The sequence below is a fragment of the Sipha flava genome, unplaced genomic scaffold, assembly GCF_003268045.1.
Source record: "Sipha flava isolate LNK unplaced genomic scaffold, YSA_version1 221_pilon_pilon, whole genome shotgun sequence".
Lineage (NCBI taxonomy): Eukaryota > Metazoa > Arthropoda > Insecta > Hemiptera > Aphididae > Sipha > Sipha flava.
In genome coordinates, this window is record NW_020272852.1 from 12,602 (window position 1) to 31,844 (window position 19,243).

At 31.4% G+C, this 19,243-nt stretch overlaps 1 protein-coding gene across 2 annotated transcripts; it reads left to right on the plus strand.

Annotated features, from left to right (window-relative positions):
• The first annotated feature begins 2,831 nt into the window (after window positions 1–2,831).
• Window positions 2,832–10,438, plus strand: LOC112683182 (serine/threonine-protein phosphatase 4 regulatory subunit 3A). Of its 2 annotated transcripts, XM_025554083.1 has the most exons (14): window positions 2,832–3,204; window positions 3,269–3,612; window positions 4,359–4,414; window positions 4,496–4,738; window positions 4,803–5,007; window positions 5,074–5,167; window positions 5,246–5,426; window positions 5,506–5,655; window positions 5,717–5,873; window positions 8,490–8,708; window positions 8,790–9,303; window positions 9,357–9,535; window positions 9,615–9,766; window positions 9,985–10,438. In XM_025554083.1, exons 2-14 carry the CDS (start codon window positions 3,459–3,461, stop codon window positions 10,072–10,074), a joined length of 2,394 nt encoding a protein of 797 aa, XP_025409868.1. In that variant the 5' UTR covers window positions 2,832–3,204; window positions 3,269–3,458; the 3' UTR covers window positions 10,075–10,438. The 2 variants fall into 2 exon arrangements, with proteins under 2 accessions (XP_025409868.1, XP_025409867.1); XM_025554082.1 differs by having other exon boundaries at window positions 2,832–3,612.
• Window positions 10,439–19,243: the final 8,805 nt, after the last annotated feature.

Below are 19,243 nucleotides of genomic sequence, written 5' to 3' on the forward strand. Positions count from 1 at the left end.
ATACTAGTAGAACTTCCAATTTGGTCAGATTTTCTTTTTTATTGATATTTGCTAAAGCTAATCCATTAAGGGGGTAGGTTACGTCCAACAATCAAAAAAATGGTCCCGACCCCAGTCTTATTACGGTGTAAGTTATGAATACATTTTTTTGAAAATCGGGTTATAAATTATTACATGTATTATGAATGAATTTTTGGTCAAAGCATGAAGAATGAAGTGAGTTTTCACAAAATTAAGATATAGATTATTTTGGAGCAGCCATTATTTTATACATTTTAGATCTTTACATATTACTTCAAATATTTCATCCCATGATGAGGTATTTGTTTGATGTATATTTGGCTACATCAAGGACACTCTGCTCAGGAGCATTTCTGAAAAAATGATTGATCAATATTTGCTGTTTATGGTGCAAGGAGAATATAAAATAATTTAATGATATTTTTTACCTTAGAAAGTATAACAAATATATATATTTATTTTCTTATTTTGAATGGAAGATAAAGTTTAATATTTACATAAATTACCTCAAGTTGTCACTATGCTGAAGATTTGACATTTTAGTCGTTGAAGAAGTAAAAAATGTAATAAAATCGGGTGTAGAAGGAATAGTACGCAAGTTCTGTCATACCATATGTGACGTTTCGACCTTGTTTCTCTTTTACTGGCCAAAATGTACACTAAGTCACTGATCTATTGAAGGGCCGATATGAAACATTGTTGGACAACAAGATTGGTTAACGAGGAAACAAACTAAAACAGTATTCAAAACATCACAGCAACATAATAATACTATCAGCGTCCACGAAAAGACAACAATTTACGGAAGAGACCACGTGATTAGGGACGTTGCAATATTACGGATATCAATAAAGTATCGATATTTTTCTTTCGATATAAGTACTTTTTGTATTGATACCATGGTTTCTATACTTTACTAATATCGATAAAAAAATATTAGAATCGCATGAATAGTATTGAATCGTTTACTAACCGCCATATTGGTTCAAAAATCAAAAGCACTCAAATGGTCGAATGGTATTTTAAAATAATTTTTTTTTAGTAAAATGGTTTGTGCGCGTGATGGAGGATTTGTTTACATAAATCAGTCATCACTCTATATACTCTATACCAGTGCTTCTCAACCTTGGGGCCCAGGTTATATAATTGGTGGGCTGTAAAATATTTATTAAATTTAAAGCTCTTGAAATCGAATTTAATGAAAAAGAACTTACTGCATTTTGGTTAAGACGACAAAAAGAGTATCCTGTAATTTCGAAAGCAGCTTTACTTATATTAATACCTTTCGCATTGACATATCTTTGTGAAACTGCATTAAAAACAAACATAGATCATGCATTTCGTAATCGTCTTTAGAAGCAAACTTGCGTATTTCAGTTTCAAATATCACACCTGATATAAATATGCTTTGCGAAAATATGCAAGCCCAACCGTCACATTAATAATTATAACATTTTTTATATTATTATTATTATTATTAACCTAGCCTCTGAAACCAAATCAGCATTATTATTGAATATTTTTGTATTGCTTTATCGTTTTTACCAATTACTTTTTGTTTATATATGTTATTAGTTTTATACAATTATAAGATTACATTTCAAAAATATATTTAAATATATTTATTTTCTTTCCATTTTAATAATCTATTTGTGTGAAATAGTGTATGTAAATTTAGTATATAATTAGCAATAAATAATTAATGATTTTGATAGAGGGGGGCCTTGACAGTTTTACATTAAATTTAAGGAGCCCTATAACAAAAAAAGTTGAGAAACACTGCTCTATATGATTACATTGTTATTTCCACGGACCAGAAACTAGTCCACACAATACAATAGCGTCAATAGGTTCTTAATCGGAAATATTATTCACATAGGACGTTTTATATTTTACTCTTACCACTATTTTAATTCGATTCGATACGATGATACGATGAAGTAAAGACAGACTTGGGAAATATACTTTTTAAAAGTATTTATAATAAATACTCGAATACTTACAAAAAATAGTATTCCGAATATGTATTCAAATACTTTATACAAATTGTATTCCGAATACATTATTTAGAATACTTCAAAAATATTCCGAATACTTTTAAAATACTTCTACTTTTCATACTATAAAAATAATAGATGTCCACTCAACAGAAATATTTGAAATTGTAGACTAAATATATGTTATTTTATTGTATTTTTATATTACATAACTGTTGTAGTTTATGGTTTAAAATAATAATAAATACCTGATATTAGCTTTTACAAGATACGACGGAGAAGTAATAAAATCACGGTATTGACAGTACTCGAAAAACAGTATTCAGAATACTCGTTATAAGTATTCAAAATAATTTATTGAATACTCTCAAAAAAAGTATTTAAAAAGTATTCGAAATACTTAAAAAGTATTCTGAATACAGTATTCCGATTATTGTATTCGGATTACTACCCAAGTCTGAGTAAAGCGATCAATACTTTTCTTTGGATATTTACTTATATCAGTCCTTTTGTTTAGGTATTTTCATTCGATTCGATACCAAGTGAAAGTATCGATATTTTTCTGTCGATACCACGTCCCTACCTATCACACGTTGAAAGTAGATAAAAAAAAAATAGCATAATAACAATAATAATAAAAATCATAATAACGTTAATAACGTCTCCTAGGCCGGTCGTCTTTGTTTTTGTTTTCGTTCCGACACACGGAACAACCGCGTCGGTTCAGTTGGCCACACTGTGCGTCGGCCGCGGTCGTTCTTCTATTTCGTGTACGCGCGCGCTACCAGCGACTAAATGCGAGTTTAGTGAACGGAACGCGTTACGAGCGTTTACTTTTTTTATTTTTTCTCCCATCGTTCGGTGCTGCTGCTACTCGCGCGCCATAGTCATATATACATTTATTATTATTATTATTATTATTATTATTATTATTACTTTTTTTTTTCATTATTTTCAAAATGGCCGTGTGTCCACTGTTTGTTTAGAGAGTGCGCGTCCGCGAAATGTTTCCATGGATCACCGCTAATGAAACCCGTCCCACTACGTTCGTCTAGTGCGCGTCGCGTACATTTGTTCCGATCAACGCCGTTCGCGCGTTCGCCCGCGCCGTTCCACCGGACACTCGATTGAAATCCGCGAGTCTCGCACCTCCACTGCCGTCGCCGCCGTTGAATATTGATAACTCGTTCGAATCGCGTCTACTCTTGCGTTCTGCACGTCTGTAATTTTTCTTTTTCCTCCCGGACTAGGTGATCGTCGCCGTCTTAGTACCCACAAACGCGAGCGAACCACGTCCATCTGCAGCCAGTGGTTGTCGTCTTCGCATTCCGTCCACCTATCCGTCGAAGGATTTGGTCGAACTTTTATCTCCTTCCCGTCGCCGCTGAGGACCACTTGTTCGCGCTCACGTTCTGTTATTCTCGCGATGACTGCTGACTCATGTTCGACGCAATGACTGATACCAAGCGGCGAGTGAAGTTGTATGCCCTGAACGCCGATCGTCAATGGGACGATCGTGGCACGGGGCATGTATCATGCAACTACGTTGAACGGCTCAAAGGAGTTTCACTGTTGGTTCGTGCTGAAGCCGATGGTGAGTATTTTCCCAATTTATGTTGTGTGCTTTACACAGTATGTACAATTCAAATCAGCTCAGTCGATTGATGTTGTTTGTTTTGTGCGAACATCAATTTAATTTTTCATAGATAAAATGCTCTACTTTTATTGTTTGTTATATTCTCAGTTGGTCATATGATAAACATTGTTCAACAAACAAAAGTATTGTTGTTTTGCCTAATTTCCAGAGTTCTAACTTATCATTCACATATGCATCAAGTATTTGTGATTTTTAAGTTATAATTTTCCTATAGTTATGATTATTATTACTTTTAGGTTGTAAATTATTCTAGTAATTTTAATCCTAGATATTTAGATAATATTGAATTCTGTGTATTTTTTTAAATTTCATTATATAACTGTAGTATATTAACTATTTGATAAAACAACTATTTCTCCTAGACATTATTAAAATAATTTTAATCATTTTTCAATGATAACTTAATTACAATTTTTCAGTAGTATTATTAATTATCTAAGAACTAAAAAAAGTTTTAATTTCAAACAATTTATTATTTGATTGGATCTTTAGAAAATATCAAATATTTTTATTTATTTTAGGTTTAATTAGGTATCATATTAATAAAAAGTAATTCAGTTTTTTCCTGAGTGTTTTCTTAGCAAATTGGTATTTCATCTATTACTTATACTTAGATGATTCAATTCTATATTTTGAAAAAACTGAAATAATCTTTTAACTAAATAATTTACATTTTGTTATAGGTGCTCTTTTATTAGAATCAAAAATTCAGCATGATACAGTCTACCAAAAACAACAAGTTAGTTTTAATTTGAGAGTTAAAATGCATTTTTATTTATACTCAACAATAATTCTTAATATATACAACTCTTAATTATAGGACACTTTGATTGTTTGGTCTGAAGCTGATAATTTTGATTTGGCATTAAGTTTTCAAGAAAAAGCTGGTTGTGAAGAAATTTGGGAGAAAATTTGTAATGTTCAAGGGAAGGACCCAACAATTGAAACTACTCAAGATATTGTTGAAGAGTCTGAAGATGAGCGGTTTGATGATTTATCAGATTCTGCTCCTCCTGTAGAATTGCCATTATGTGAAATTGGCAGGCTTAAAGAAATTAAAGATGTAATTTAAATCTAAACGTGTATATTAATTGATATATAATTTATATAAAACTGTTTATTTACAGCTTTTTATCACTTGTATGGCTACACCTTTAAATAAAGATCGGTTAGCTGAAGCTATTGAAAATGATGGTTATGTACGCAAGTTGGTTAAACTTTTTAATTTGTGTGAGGATCTCAATAATTTGGAAGGTCTACATTGTTTATATGACATAGTTAAAAACATTTTTCTAATTAACAAAAATGCCCTCTTTGAAATGCTATTTGCTGGTAATTATTAAATACAATTTAATATTTGTAATCAAATTTTAAATTAATATTTTAATTTTGTTTCAGATGATATTATATTTGATGTCATTGGTTGTTTAGAATATGATCCAACTCAACCCATTCGTAAATATCATAGGCATCATTTAAAAAATGTTTCCAAGTAAATTTCTTAGCATTTTTTTTTTTTTTGTATATATTTAATTATTGCTTAACTTAAATCTTTTTTTTATCATATTAGATTTAAAGAAGTCATATTAATAACTAATCCTGAGTTATTGAACAAAATACATCAAACTCATAGAGTACAGTACATACAAGATGTGGTTCTTCCTACACCATCTGTATTTGAAGATAATATGTTATCTGCATTAAGTAGTTTTATATTTTTTAATAAAGTGGAAATTGTCACTTTAATTCAAGTAAACACATAATACATATTTTAATAATATAATAACACTGCATCTGTTATTCATAAATTAATTGAAATTATATTTTTAGGAAGATGATAAATTCTTGCCAGATCTGTTAGGCCAACTGCAAGATGAAAACACACCAGATTCAAGAAAGCTCGAGTTAGTTCAGTTTCTTAAAGAGTTTTGCAATTTTTCACAAAATTTACAGCCACCACAAAAAGAAGGATTTTTTAGAGTAATTCTATTTTGTTATTACATTTGTATTTCATATCAATAATAATGATTTCATTTTATAGACTTTGACATCTCTTGGTATTTTACCAATGCTTGAAATGACTTTAATATCTGAAGAAGTGAATATCAAACAGGCTGCTATTGATATTCTCACTATTCTTGTTGAGTTTTCACCTTCTGTTATACGAGAATATATTCTTCAACAATCAACCAGTACTGGTAAGATATAAGTTAAACTTATTATTTTGTGGAATGGTTTATTTGATATCAGTTTGCTTTCTACAGTTTTGCTTCTTAAACAACTGATGGAATAATTTATAGTTATGTCACTATTAATCTTGTAGCAATCTAGTTGAGTCAAAAAATGTATTGTTATGAAAACTATATATTAGAAATGCTAAAATCTTATTAACTATAAAAATATTGGATGTTTTTTTTAAATGTTAATTAAGATTAAATGAAGCTTGTAATTTTCCCTCAAAGAAATAATGGTAAATTTATAATTAATAATTATAATTAATTAACGTTATAATTAATAACTGAATTGTATTAGAGTAAATTAACATATTTAGAGGATTTTTCTTGCCCATATGGCGTAGCTAAGATTTATTTATTTTACTTGGCATGATCATAATTTTGATATTTTTATTTAATAAATTATATAATATGCATTTTTTTCTTTATCGAAATACAACAAATAAACCAAAATTTGATTAAAAAAAAAAAAAAATTAAAAATTTGATTTTAATTAAGTACATTAAATTAAAATTGTAGGTATGTGGTTGCAATATTAAATGGCTAACAATTAATTGTTTGTAGTTATTACTTCATTCACATTATCAGTGTTTCAAGCATCAAGCATTTTAGTCAAAAATATGTGTGAAAAATGTTTAAAAATAAAAATCTTTTTGATATAAAAACTGTTTTTTGGAAACATCATCAATTTTTTTTTTTTTAAATATGCATATTAGTGTACATAAAAAAATATTTTGCTAGTTTTTAGTGCATGAATTTCCAGTTCCGGTTATAATTTTTTATATTTTATATTGTTGGATCATTTTTCTGTAAATTGATATGTATTTAAATATAATAGTGGATATATGAAAAATAAATTAATATAACTTAAAAATTAACCTTTAGAAAATTGGAAGGAATTTTTATCTATTTCAAGGTAACCCTTCTTTAATATTTCAATCAAAATTTTTACAGTCATAATTATTTTATTACAAATCAGTAAAACATTTTAGAGATTAAAAAAGTGACTCATGTTTACTTATGCCTGAATATTGTGAATAACTGATGGTTAACTAATTATTATATCTATGTATCGTATTATTAACACGTTGACTGCCATACGACCACATAAAAATAATTATGTATTGATAAGTTATAGGCTGCCAGCTTCTGCATTATATCATTCGTAAGGTCGCAGTCTGCCGTAAATTTCCTACATTTTGGAATCATAATAAATATGTTGGCGCTGTAGTTATACATTTTAAATTCAAACTGTGATATAGTGGAAGAAATTGCCATTCTATCGGTATATTGTACATCCATATATGATGTTCTTTAGTCATCATTTTTATTACTCTAACTGAACATCAAATTAAACAATACATTTTACTTAAAACTTCTAAAATAAATTTTTATTTTTAATAAAACTTAATAAATACTAAGATCTTTAAAAATCGTATTTTATAAAATAAAAAAAAAAAAATACAGTACCTTTTCAATTAATATATTTAAAATAAATTTCTATTGTTTTTTAAAAACTAAAATATTAATAATTTTATAATTTAAGTTGTCATCTAAATGTTTCCGCACAACACTTTCATCCCAGACTTGAAACCGTTTTGGTCGAGAATCATTTTTACAGCATAAAAAAAATTAATAACAGTGGACAATTTGACGTTAGCACACCAGCGGCCGTATGGTGTCTAATAAAATTACTTATTATATTAGCGCCATGAGGTCGCTGGCGGCCGTACTATTATTATAATTTATTAATAATCTTCAAAGAAAAATAAACCAATTGATATCGGAATCATATTTGTAGTCTTATTTGTTCTAATTAAATCCCTCGGTATATTTTATCAATGTTACCCAGAATATATGTACAGCATTATAGAAATAAACGACTGTGAGGCCGCTGGCGGCCGTATGGTAGTCAACGTGGTAAGATCAATTAAAAAAATTTTTTCTTTATTAATTATACACAATTAGCACAATATGAGTATGAACTATTGACAGGAAGAAATGAAAATATTGAATGAAGAAGCCACCCGCTGATGACACTTTCGTTTTTGTATTTTAATTATTTTTTTTTTAACTATACATCCTTTTTTTTCTTTTTTTTTTTTCAAGGTATTAAGGGTGTAGTAGGTCCCTGCACTATTTTCGTTTAAGGTGACGAGGAGGATTACTAGGGATGGTTAATTCAGTTAAATTTTTATATGAGTGTGTTTGGATGTGAGTTTAGGCGTAGGTGAGAACCGTTTATAAAAAAATAGATGTTAATTAGAATCCTAAACACAATTTAAGTGCTTTTTATACGCCTCAATAAACATTTTTATTTTATCTTATATAAATATATATTTGTGTGTCCGTGTCCTGAGGCCTAGTATTCTTTTTTGAGAAATTAATAATAATTTTTGGAAAAAATTTTGAATTTCGAGTATTTTTTTTTTTTTTTTGTAATTGATATTTTGAACTATATTAATTAATTTTATTACTAGTAGTTAATATAATTTGTAATAATATTTCTATAGAATAAAACATCATTATATTATGTACAGTAGAATTTTAATCATTAATCTTAAACTATATTTTTTTTAGTGCCTCAAGGAAATGGAAATGAAAAAGACTTGATGCTAATGAATGTGATAATCAAACAAATGATATGCGATACTGATCCTGATCTCGGACGTGCTGTCCAGTTAATGGGTGTTATACGGGTGTTAATAGACCCTGAAAACATGTTGCCATCACTAAGCAAAGTAGAAAAAACAGATTTTCTTAACTATTTTTATAAAAATAGTGTTGATATACTTGCTGGTAAGTGCTGAATTTACTGTATTACTTAAATTAAAATTATCTGGAGTTATTAAGTATTTTGTTATTTTTAATTTTATTTAGAACCACTATTGAAAAATACGGAAAATGGTGAGCCTGCACAAGATGATTACCAAAATGCACAGTTATTGGCTCATATTCTTGAGTTATTGACCTTTTGTGTTGAACATCATTCATATCATATTAAATCGTGCATAATGAACAAAGATTTATTGAAACGTGTATTAGTACTTATGAAGTCTGCCCATAAATTTTTAGTATTGGGTGCACTACGATTCATGAGAAAAATTGTTGCTCTTAAAGATGAGTTTTATAATCGTTATATTACAAAAGGTTGTCTTTTTGGTCCTGTAATCGATTGTTTGTTAAATAACAATGGCCGTTATAATTTACTTGATTCTGCCATTATTGAACTATTTGAATTTATTAAACTCGAAGATATAAAAATTTTGATTGCACATATTGTTGAAAATTATGGTAAAAAGTTTGAACACATAGATTATGTACAAACATTCAAAGCTCTAAGACAACGACACATTCAACAAACTGAAAAATTAAAAGAAAAACCTATTACTAAGTATGTTTATATATATAAATATATTTGGAAAGTATACATTTTGTTTTACTTAGTTGTAGTGTGACTGTTTCAACTGGACGCTTTAGGCGAGATCCTCGACAAATAGAAGACGAAGAAGAAATATGGTTCAATAATGAAGATGATGAATTTGATGATAGTGAAGCAGTAGTGCCACATACTGGGATGACAGGTTCAACTGAAATAACAGCCTCTGAACAATTAGATTCTATAGGTAATTTATTAATTACACATTTGTTGAATTAAATATATATATATATTTTAAATTTGCATTATATTTTATTGTGGAATAGGTAAAAGTATTGATAAGAAATGTGAAGGTAGTAGTGCAAAAATATTTGGTACCACAGTAAAAACAACACCAGTCATAAATAATAATATGGTAGTTACTCCAACATTAAGTTCATCTCCAGAAGATCCTAAAAATAGTTCACTTCTGAAAAAGGTAAGTTGTTTAAATTAATTATTATTATTTAAACTAAATTATATAATTATATTATAATTATAATATAATAATAAATTTTTATATAATTTAAAATTATATAATTATTATAATAGGAGGCTATTTTGTTTTAATAAAATACCGTATTATAATAATATTATAATTTTTTTAATTTAATTTTACAATGTTAAACTCTTGGTAATATTGATTCTTATTTTTAGGCTTTAGTTGACTATGATGGTGATTCAGACGAGGATGATGATGAAAATGGAGATTTAAAATCACCTATCAAGAGAGCACGTTATTCATGATATGTTTGTAAAAGTTCATGTATCTATGATTTAAATAATAATTAACTTGTTTTGTTATACAAAACAAGTACAAACACTTATAATTTTAAGTTTTAGACTAAATAACATCACTCCAATGTAAATAATAATCATGCTAAGTATGATATGCATTATAGATGTTTTCGTGAATAATATGTTAAGCTAGGTAAATCATGTATGTTGCTTATCAACATTTTTATTTTTATTTTTTACCTACAACTCAACTAAAACGTGTACATTTGACTATCCTTTGGACTATTCATGTTATCAGTACTTAATCATGATTATTATTGTAACTAAAACAATAATAAAAAAACATACTTGTTTATGTTTTTCAAAAAGAATATTTGAATGTCAGTTAACTATTTAAATACTGCGTGAGTAAACCAATTTGATATATATATTTATATATATATACATACATACATTTTTTTTTATGCAAATTTAAAGTGATCTTTAATTTTTTGTTGTGATATTTTAAACTCTTGATGTTTTTTTTTTTTGTTTTGTACAATGTCGCCTTTCAAATGTTGCGAACTACAACTGTAATTTAATTTCATACAATCTTAGAGCTTTGTGTAGATATTTTCATGTCAATGTGTATATTATTAATTAAATATACAATATTAATTTTTAGAGGACCTATTTTTTTATTACAATTTTGAAGACAAAATGTAATTATATTTAAATGTATAAAACTAATAGGTGTAAGAAACTCATTTTATTTGGAACTAAATATTTATTTAATATTAGTGTTTTTCCCTTTGAATGAATGGTTATCTTAATTGTATTTTATTTTTATTGTTTATAATAATTTAAAAGACTGAAATTGTCTATTGAACTTTGATGTAATGGGATAAATATGAAACATTGTTTTTAGCAAAAGTATTAGAACCAATGATTAAAATAATTGAGAAAGAAAATCTTATGTTTTATTTTGTAGAAGTATTTAGTAATAGTTAAATACTTTTTTCTTCTAATGCTCTAACATAAGTATAATAAATAAAAATTTTATTCTAACTTTTATCTGTTAATTACACATAACGTAGATACTAAAATTTTATTTTAAATTAAATATTTCATTTTATTATGGGTTATTAGAGATGGGTAGAGTAATTATTGTCTCAATTCATTTTAAATGTTTTCTGAAGCATGTTTTATAAATTATTGTTTTTTTATTGGTTAAAAATATCTACTTAAAATTCATTATATTTAAAAAAAAATCACTTTGATATCTGTAATCCAGGAAAATTAATATTTTCTATATAAATTTTTTAACTATAATCTCCATTAAATTTTGTGTTATATATGAGATTTGTGTGATACCAATTATTACCAAATGTGTTAATATAATTTATTTTTTTATTTTTACGTTAATTTACAGATTTCATTTTATTTTTGCTTTTTATGATGTTTTTTTTTTTTTTTTAAATACACTATTATATATTTCTTATTAATTAAATAGTTATTTTATTTTTATTCGGAGATTTGTTACTTATATTATAATTTATTTGGTAGTGAACTAAACATTTTCTAATATTTACATAAGTCAATATAAGTACTTAGATATTTTTAAGAGGATTTTATTAATATATTTAGATACATTATGAACATTATGAGATATTAAATACTAATACTAGCTGTGATCTCTGTTTTCCAGTTAACTCATCAAGTCAAAATGATTTATAAATTAAAATAAATTGTTTTAGGAATTTATAATTTCCATAAGGTTGGAGAGAATAAATAATGTTGAAACACTATATAACTACTATGATTATTTTACATTATGTACATGTAGTTAATTTTTTTTCCAGTGAAGAAATAAGTATATTATTATTTTATTATTCGAATGAAAATATAATTTTTCTTATGAAATCCATTAATGGTGAACAGCCATATTAAGTCACATCATAGTGTCTTTGACAATAGTTTAGGATACCTGTGCTGCTTTTGCTAGTCAACCGATTTTTTAGGCATGGTGGCTTCTGATGACTGCACTATGTCATGTAGACTATGACCACTAAAAAACTAAAATATGCATGTTATTATCTTTCACTGAATATTAAAATTTTTAAAATTAAAATTAAACTAGTGACGTAATTTTAAAAAGAAGTTAATTAATTAATGCTCTGAAGGTAGCGCCAGTTATTTAGCTTAGTTTCCATTATGTGCAGTGGTGTAATTATATGCAAGCGTTGCGGCACGTGTTTACATCGACAAATTTGAAGAATTTATTTTGTTATTAATTATTAATAAAAATGGTTTTAAAACTTAAAAGATTGTATTAGTATTTAAATAAAATTTTTTTTGCATACTTACCTAATTTATGTATATTTTATAGTTGGTAGTTAAACGATAGTTAAATTAGTAGGTACGGTATATTATTTTAGTTATTTATGGTGGCAAATTTCCATAGGTCTACACGCACAAAACATAAATACGCTCCTGATTGATTGTGTGCAGACAAGTTATGACTATGGGTTAGGTTTGCTTTAGTCCTGTCCCGGTTACTGTACACTTATAGTATCTACCCGAATCCTCGGCTAAGGGAGCAGACTTGTCCCTGCTCCTTCGTGGTCTTGCTGGCCTAGTCGGGGCTAGTTCGAAGCAGCGGCAAATGCTGGTAGATCGGGTCCGCGGGTTGCGGATAGCGTTATTTAAATACTCCTCTGTGGTAGGGGAGACGAGGGAAATATTAGAATACTCTCGCCCGGACAATTTGCTTGCGCATCAGCCAGTACGGGGCGAGAGCTCTGCCTACGCGTGTTGGTGCGTAAAATATACGGTGTGCCGAGAGCTCTGAGGCGGCCGTACGATCAAAATGACTCCGAATCCGGTTCGCTGGAGGCTGGTGGCCTGCTGGTGTGACCGTCCAAGCAGGTCGGGCGTCCGGGCGTATTATTGCGTCTCATGTGATTCTCGTTCTTCGGAGGCCGTGGTCTCGGAGCGGCGCGGCTGTCAAAAGCTTCGTCGCACCGGTACCGTACCCCCTAACCATTGACGCGTAACACGAATGGTACGTCGGGAGGCGCGGTTAGCCCAGGGCGGCGTGTGTCCTACGGGTCTTCCCGCCGCGCCCAGTCTGCTTCGGTAGATCTGAGGTTGGACTCGACGGGGCTGTGGCGTCGCTAGGTAAACCAGGCGAGCACCGGACGCCTGGGGTCTTCCAAGACTTAACGGTACGAAAGTTGGCAGTTCGGCGGGGAGCGGCGTGAATCACCGACCCGTATGGAGCGTGTCCTTTGAGGAGAGAAATCTCATAGAAGGGGCACGCTTGTCTGAGCCTAGGCTCGAAAGCATTGGTTTATTGTACACTTATAGTCAGGGCCGTATTTAGGAATTTGATACCAGGGTCAATAATAAAAAACGCCTCATTATACCAAATACAAATTTCTGCGGGTTGAAAAAGATATTTTTGAAGAACAATTCGTTGCTGGTGTATACAAAATCATTCTAAGTGCAATGTCAACATAAGAATAGATTGTTTGTAAATCTTTGGATCTATCGTCAGTACTCGACCGTTACCGAGTATGTGTGTGTGTGTGTGTGTGTGTGTGTGTATGTGTGTCGTGACGCCCTGGTTGGCGATGTATATATTTTTTGAAATACAATTTTTATTTTCTAAAGAAGCTTCACTTCAAAAATATTAAATCATTAAATATTGAAAATATAAAAAAAATTAGTCGTCCGGGGCAACGGCACCCCGTAGCTCCCCCGTAAATACGGCTCTGCTTATAGTAAATAATGCTTTTTTTATACTCAAAATGAATTAATTTTATCAGTTATTTATTATTTTTAGTTATTTTGAAAGGAACTTCAGCGAACTTTTGACTATATCACTTATACTAAATATTCCCTATAATGACTGACAGAAGAAAACCTATTCTCATTAGTTATAGCCAGTGCTCGAATTGGGAAAAATTAAGTAGAGGAGCTCAGTGGCGGATCTAGGATTTTATCATGGGGCTGGGATATAAAATATTTTCGTACATAATATATATAGAATAATAAGTTTTATTCTACTAAGTTTACAAAACAAAATTTAATTTTCATGATGACTGTGCCATTACTCTATGGTTTTATTCCGGGTCATGATATAAATACGAGGTGTATATTTGTAATCTGATATTAAGTTAGATACTAATGTATATTAGTGTATCCTTCTTGATTACGAAATAATAAAAGAATAGTTTTTATTTAAACTGTGCATGCAAAAATTGAATTGGTTGCAAAAAAATGTTTTTCAACTCTCGGCCCATGGGGGGGATCTATCCCCCATATCCACCCTCGTAGATCCGCCAATGAAGGAGCTCAGTCCAACGATTTGAAAACTACGTTTTACGTGCGCAATTATTTAACACATATCCGTGGGGGGCTTCGTATTCCCCCCTCCACCAACCTTACATATATTTTGAATACCACTTTTCAACTAAACAAATATTTAAATTCCAAATATAATATGTTTTGATAGCAATACCAACATCCTACATGTTACAATAGAAAATAAAAATAAAATAATAATTAACATAATTGTAGACGATCAGGCAGTCTCATGAATCGAATGATATAATCATATATCTGGTTTTTGTTTTTATCTATTTTTACTCTTTAGTGCGGGCCATGGCCTTAGAAGGTTAGTTTATGGTCGTTGTGCGGGCATTTATTTTTTTCCGAAATGACGATATCGTCGATCACCAATATTAATAACAAACCGTACAGACGGCGTTGTCCCTTATCATAAACACTATAATCTTTAATTATAAAAATAGTTTTGATATTATAAACCGTAAAATTCGTTTTAAAATTGACGTTTACTAAAATTCACATAAAAATTATTTTGGACATCAATTAAGATGAACGTTCCGGTGAAAAAATATAGTTGGGGTACGCAAAAAAAAAAAAAAAATAATAGAGGAGCTCCCTCCTTATTCGAGCACTAGTTACAGCTATTTAGGTGAAATAGAATACTACATTACCAATAAAAAATTTAGGTATAAAATTTATAATATATTCCTAGGTTTAATGCTTCTAACATATTTTGATTTCAAAAAGATACTGTATATGTTACAGAAACTATAAAATAATCGTGTATTATAATATATAACATGATATAATCGTGTTTTTTAAATTTGGAATTAGTTATATATTTTTATTATATCAATACCTTTGGTTATTAAAATCTGATTAATGTTTAAACATTAGTTTAAAGATTATTTAGGTATAATTTCATTATACAGAGTAATGTTTTCCTTACAAGTCTCACACAGCTGTTGGTGGTGAAGACTTAAAAGCCTCAATCAAATCGACTAATAGATATTTAATTTTTTTCTTTAACATTTTAATTAGGGGATTATTAATTGTGTCGATCGGAAGACTGCACCGTATAGTAGACCCAGTTTTTTATCATAGTCCACAGACGTAATCTTGAATCTCTTTTTGTTGTAGAATATCTAAGAGTGTAAAAATTACCTCATATTTTTTTACTTTTCGAATAAATACAAAGCATCAAAGAAATAAACAAATCTGTTGTAGCGTAATAAAATTATTGTTGTAATAAAAATAAAAATGGATGAAAAGAAACCAAGACTATGTTGAATCACAATGACGATTATATTTTATAAAATTACACTTTATGGAATTATACTTTATAGAATTACAATGGTAAGAGGTTCGGGGTATGATAAAGCGCGCACGACTGGGAGCTAGAACCTACCGAATGGTATGACAGTCGGTGCAATGCCAGAATACTCCGACTATTGCCCCATGAACTGCGACAGATATACTAATCATTGCAATGCCGGAATACTTCGACTATTGTACTATTGACCAATATAAATACTGTCCAATAGGTTGAGCGGGGAAGGTTTGACCTGAAGTGCAGAAGTCTGCCTGGGAGGGTCTTGCTATAAGTTGTGTAAACTGGTACTTGGTTGACGGTCGTGCGGCCTTTTATATGCCGTTGCATTCCTGTGTTTAGACGCTCCTGGCTGCCGTCGGCGCACGGCCTACGTTACGTACCTTTATTTTATACCTATACACACGCATGCCAGTGACATTAAAAAAATCAATTGTATATCTAATTTTTTTAAGTCAGACTTATTACTTCTAAAATTACCTACTAAATTCTAAAATGTATTTATTTTTTTATTACTAACTATTTAGTATTTACTGTATATTACATTTAATTAAACTGTGATATTATTATACATACAGAAATTTGTGATTTGTAAAGCATGAACAGTGGTATTTTAAACTTGAAATGAAAAAGTATAGGCTGATAATTTTAATGGGCAAGTATGCAAATTTTTAATTTTACCTTTACTACATGGATAATGTTAATTTCTTACTGCTAAGGGCCTCGAAAAATCGATTTGCCCAGGGCATCCGAAAGTCTAAATCCGGCCCTGTTTCCCTCCCTTTATAGATCTTCTCATTTTGATTACTAAATAATTCTCTGCAAAGACAAATAATAAAAATGAAACCCCTACGACAGTAACTGTAGATTGTACATTAATAGTTTGATATCACCACGACTGTTGTCGAGGAGGTTTCACTTCTATGACCTATGACCTGCACAGAATTGTTTTTATGATGACATATTTTCACCAATAATATAATATAAAATAATAATTTTACGAATAGTTTATTATTACAAAAGAAATAAACATATAATATGTACATGCATGTACTGATATACAGTAACGCTTCTAGGGAATAACAATTCAGGGCAACGGTAGACTTTATGACGTTTGACTAAATCAATATCAACGGTGGATGGCCTTTCCTTTCAATATTCGATTAGAAGTCAAATGTTGGACGGGGATTAAAAATGAAAAATGTTCAAATATACAAGACCTATGCTCAAAACAACCGTGGCCAAGGCACGTTTAGCGGCGTTGACTCTGTATTGCAGCGTGCATTTCGGATTTCGGGTAGAGGTACGGCTCTGACTCCGGGAACTTTGATCGACTGCTTCGTCGACCCCAACCGTCGCTGGTTCGTCGGCCTCAGTGAATACTACCGTGTGATCTTCAGCTCCGCTCACGTCGGCCACCGCAACGTATTTGTCGGCCATCACGGGTTTCACCACCACGGGCACCGCAAGAGCGTTTTCGTCGAAACCATCACTCTTTTTCGGCGCCTCCTCGGTACCATCAGCTGCGGCCATCGACCACTTCTCGGGTGCGCCTTCGTCCGCCTTGGCCGTGACTACAGTTGGACGTAAGACAGCTCCGGGGCGTTGGCCACCGGTCCCCACAACCGTATCTACGACGCATGACCGCGGTACCGAAGACGATCCTGGCGCAGCGCCAGGTTTCGGCCCGGAATTCCGATTCTTGGCTTTGTTGTTCTTTAACCAATTATTCCTCGCTATCCGACAGATTTTATCGCTAAGCCGTTGTCGTCTCCTTATCGGCTCTTCTACCGATTTGTCGCGGTGAACCATGGTACTGCGGCCGTGAGACGAAACGCCTGGCCCATGGTCCTCCTCGATATCTCGGACAGACGACCAGGGCAACGATGACCGTATCGGTGCAGCTTTTACTGGGGTGCAAACATCCGACCAATCGGCTACGACGTGGTTCGTGCCCACGTTGTTCTTCCGCCAATTGTCTTTGGCTATCCGCGCTACTCTGTCGCTCAGTCGCTGTCTCTCTTCCGGCTCTACCGCCAAGTCGTCCCCGACTTTTCGCACGTGGTACCGCGGTGCTGACGACCGCAGTCCTCCTGTCACGGAGTTGCCGGCGAACCGAACGTCGACGTTGTCGTTGACTTGGCGCGCGGCCGAATTCAGGGATCGTTGGTCGTCGTGGACTGCGGGTCCCGATCTGGCGTGTTGGCTTCTTAGGCAATTCCATTTCGCTATCCGCGCCACTCGGTTGCTCAGGCATCGTGGATCTTCGGCCCTCCTGCTCATTTCATTGGCAACGCTCGTCTCACCGCTGCGTTCCGTTCTCGTTGTCCGCGGCACCGGTCGTTTCGGTGCGTCAAAGGCCCCGTCGATACCGTCACCCTTTCCACCGGCCGTGTGTGATCCATATCCGTTCCTAGAAAATTTATGAACCAAGCCCGTCGTGCGGCGAGTAGCTGCCTCGCTGCCATCGCGTCCATCCCCGAAAGAACATTTTTCGTAACCGCAACATTCCATGCAACCTGTTAGTACACGGACAAACGTCATAATTTCATCGTCAACACATCACGGACAGAAGACCCAATGGAAAATAATAACTCTACGCATCAACGCTCAACGTGTTCCGTACGTACTTTTGCATTTCATCGTGTTCGAGCGCGCACGGCAGACGTTACACGATCTGCAATCCTGGAACCGTCGGCCAGCGGAATCCACGGAAACATGTTGGCGTGTTGTGTCCATCATAACACCGGATTGGATTATTTGAAGATAATATGAAAAAAAAAATATATATATATTTATATACATGTATAAAGTGTTCAAACTATTATTTTATTCTACGATATAATTATAGCGAAACAGAATGAACACGATTGTCAGTTCTTTTTGTCTTCTCAGAGCAAAATGACTTTTTATCGGATTACAAATTGTACGTGCCTAATCGTATCCCATAGCGACAAGGAACTATGATTTGTATAACTAGCCGAATACAAAGTTCATCAACATTAATAATTCTTCGCATATAGTTATTGATTTTAATTAATACCAGTATTTACAATCAATGTTATTTTAACATATGTTATATGTGGCGTATAACACATAACAATAATTGAGTCGTCCAGTTGCAAAAGGTAGTATGTCCAAACAAATAAAGTTTTCACAAGCAGCAAAAAACTGATATTTCCATTAATATTTTATAAAACGTCACCATTTTTTTTTCATAAATATATATAAAAAAAAAAACATTTTACTTTTTTTAGACTATAGAAATCGTGGATAAGTAGTTTTTTAAATAATTTATATTTAAAATTGGACATATTCCCTTTTGCAACTAAAATATGGACATACTACCTTTTGCAACTGGACGACTCAATTGATCTATAATAATTTAAATCTATGCGAAATAAATATACTAATTTACTGTAAACCATAGGTAACCTATTTATTTTAACTCTTTTTTAGAAAATAATAAAATATTATATTTTATTGAACGCTCATTTTAATATTGGTACAATGATA

What these genes read in the sequence shown, in the direction of transcription:
- LOC112683182 (XM_025554082.1), top strand. Translation starts at nt 3,459, where the DNA reads ATGTTCGACGCAATGACTGATACCAAGCGGCGAGTGAAGTTGTATGCC. An exon ending in AAAAAGAAGGATTTTTTAGA is followed by an intron (nt 5,656 to 5,716) that starts GTAATTCTATTT and finishes TTCATTTTATAG; the next exon opens with ACTTTGACATCTCTTGGTAT. An exon ending in ATAGTTCACTTCTGAAAAAG is followed by an intron (nt 9,767 to 9,984) that starts GTAAGTTGTTTA and finishes TCTTATTTTTAG; the next exon opens with GCTTTAGTTGACTATGATGG.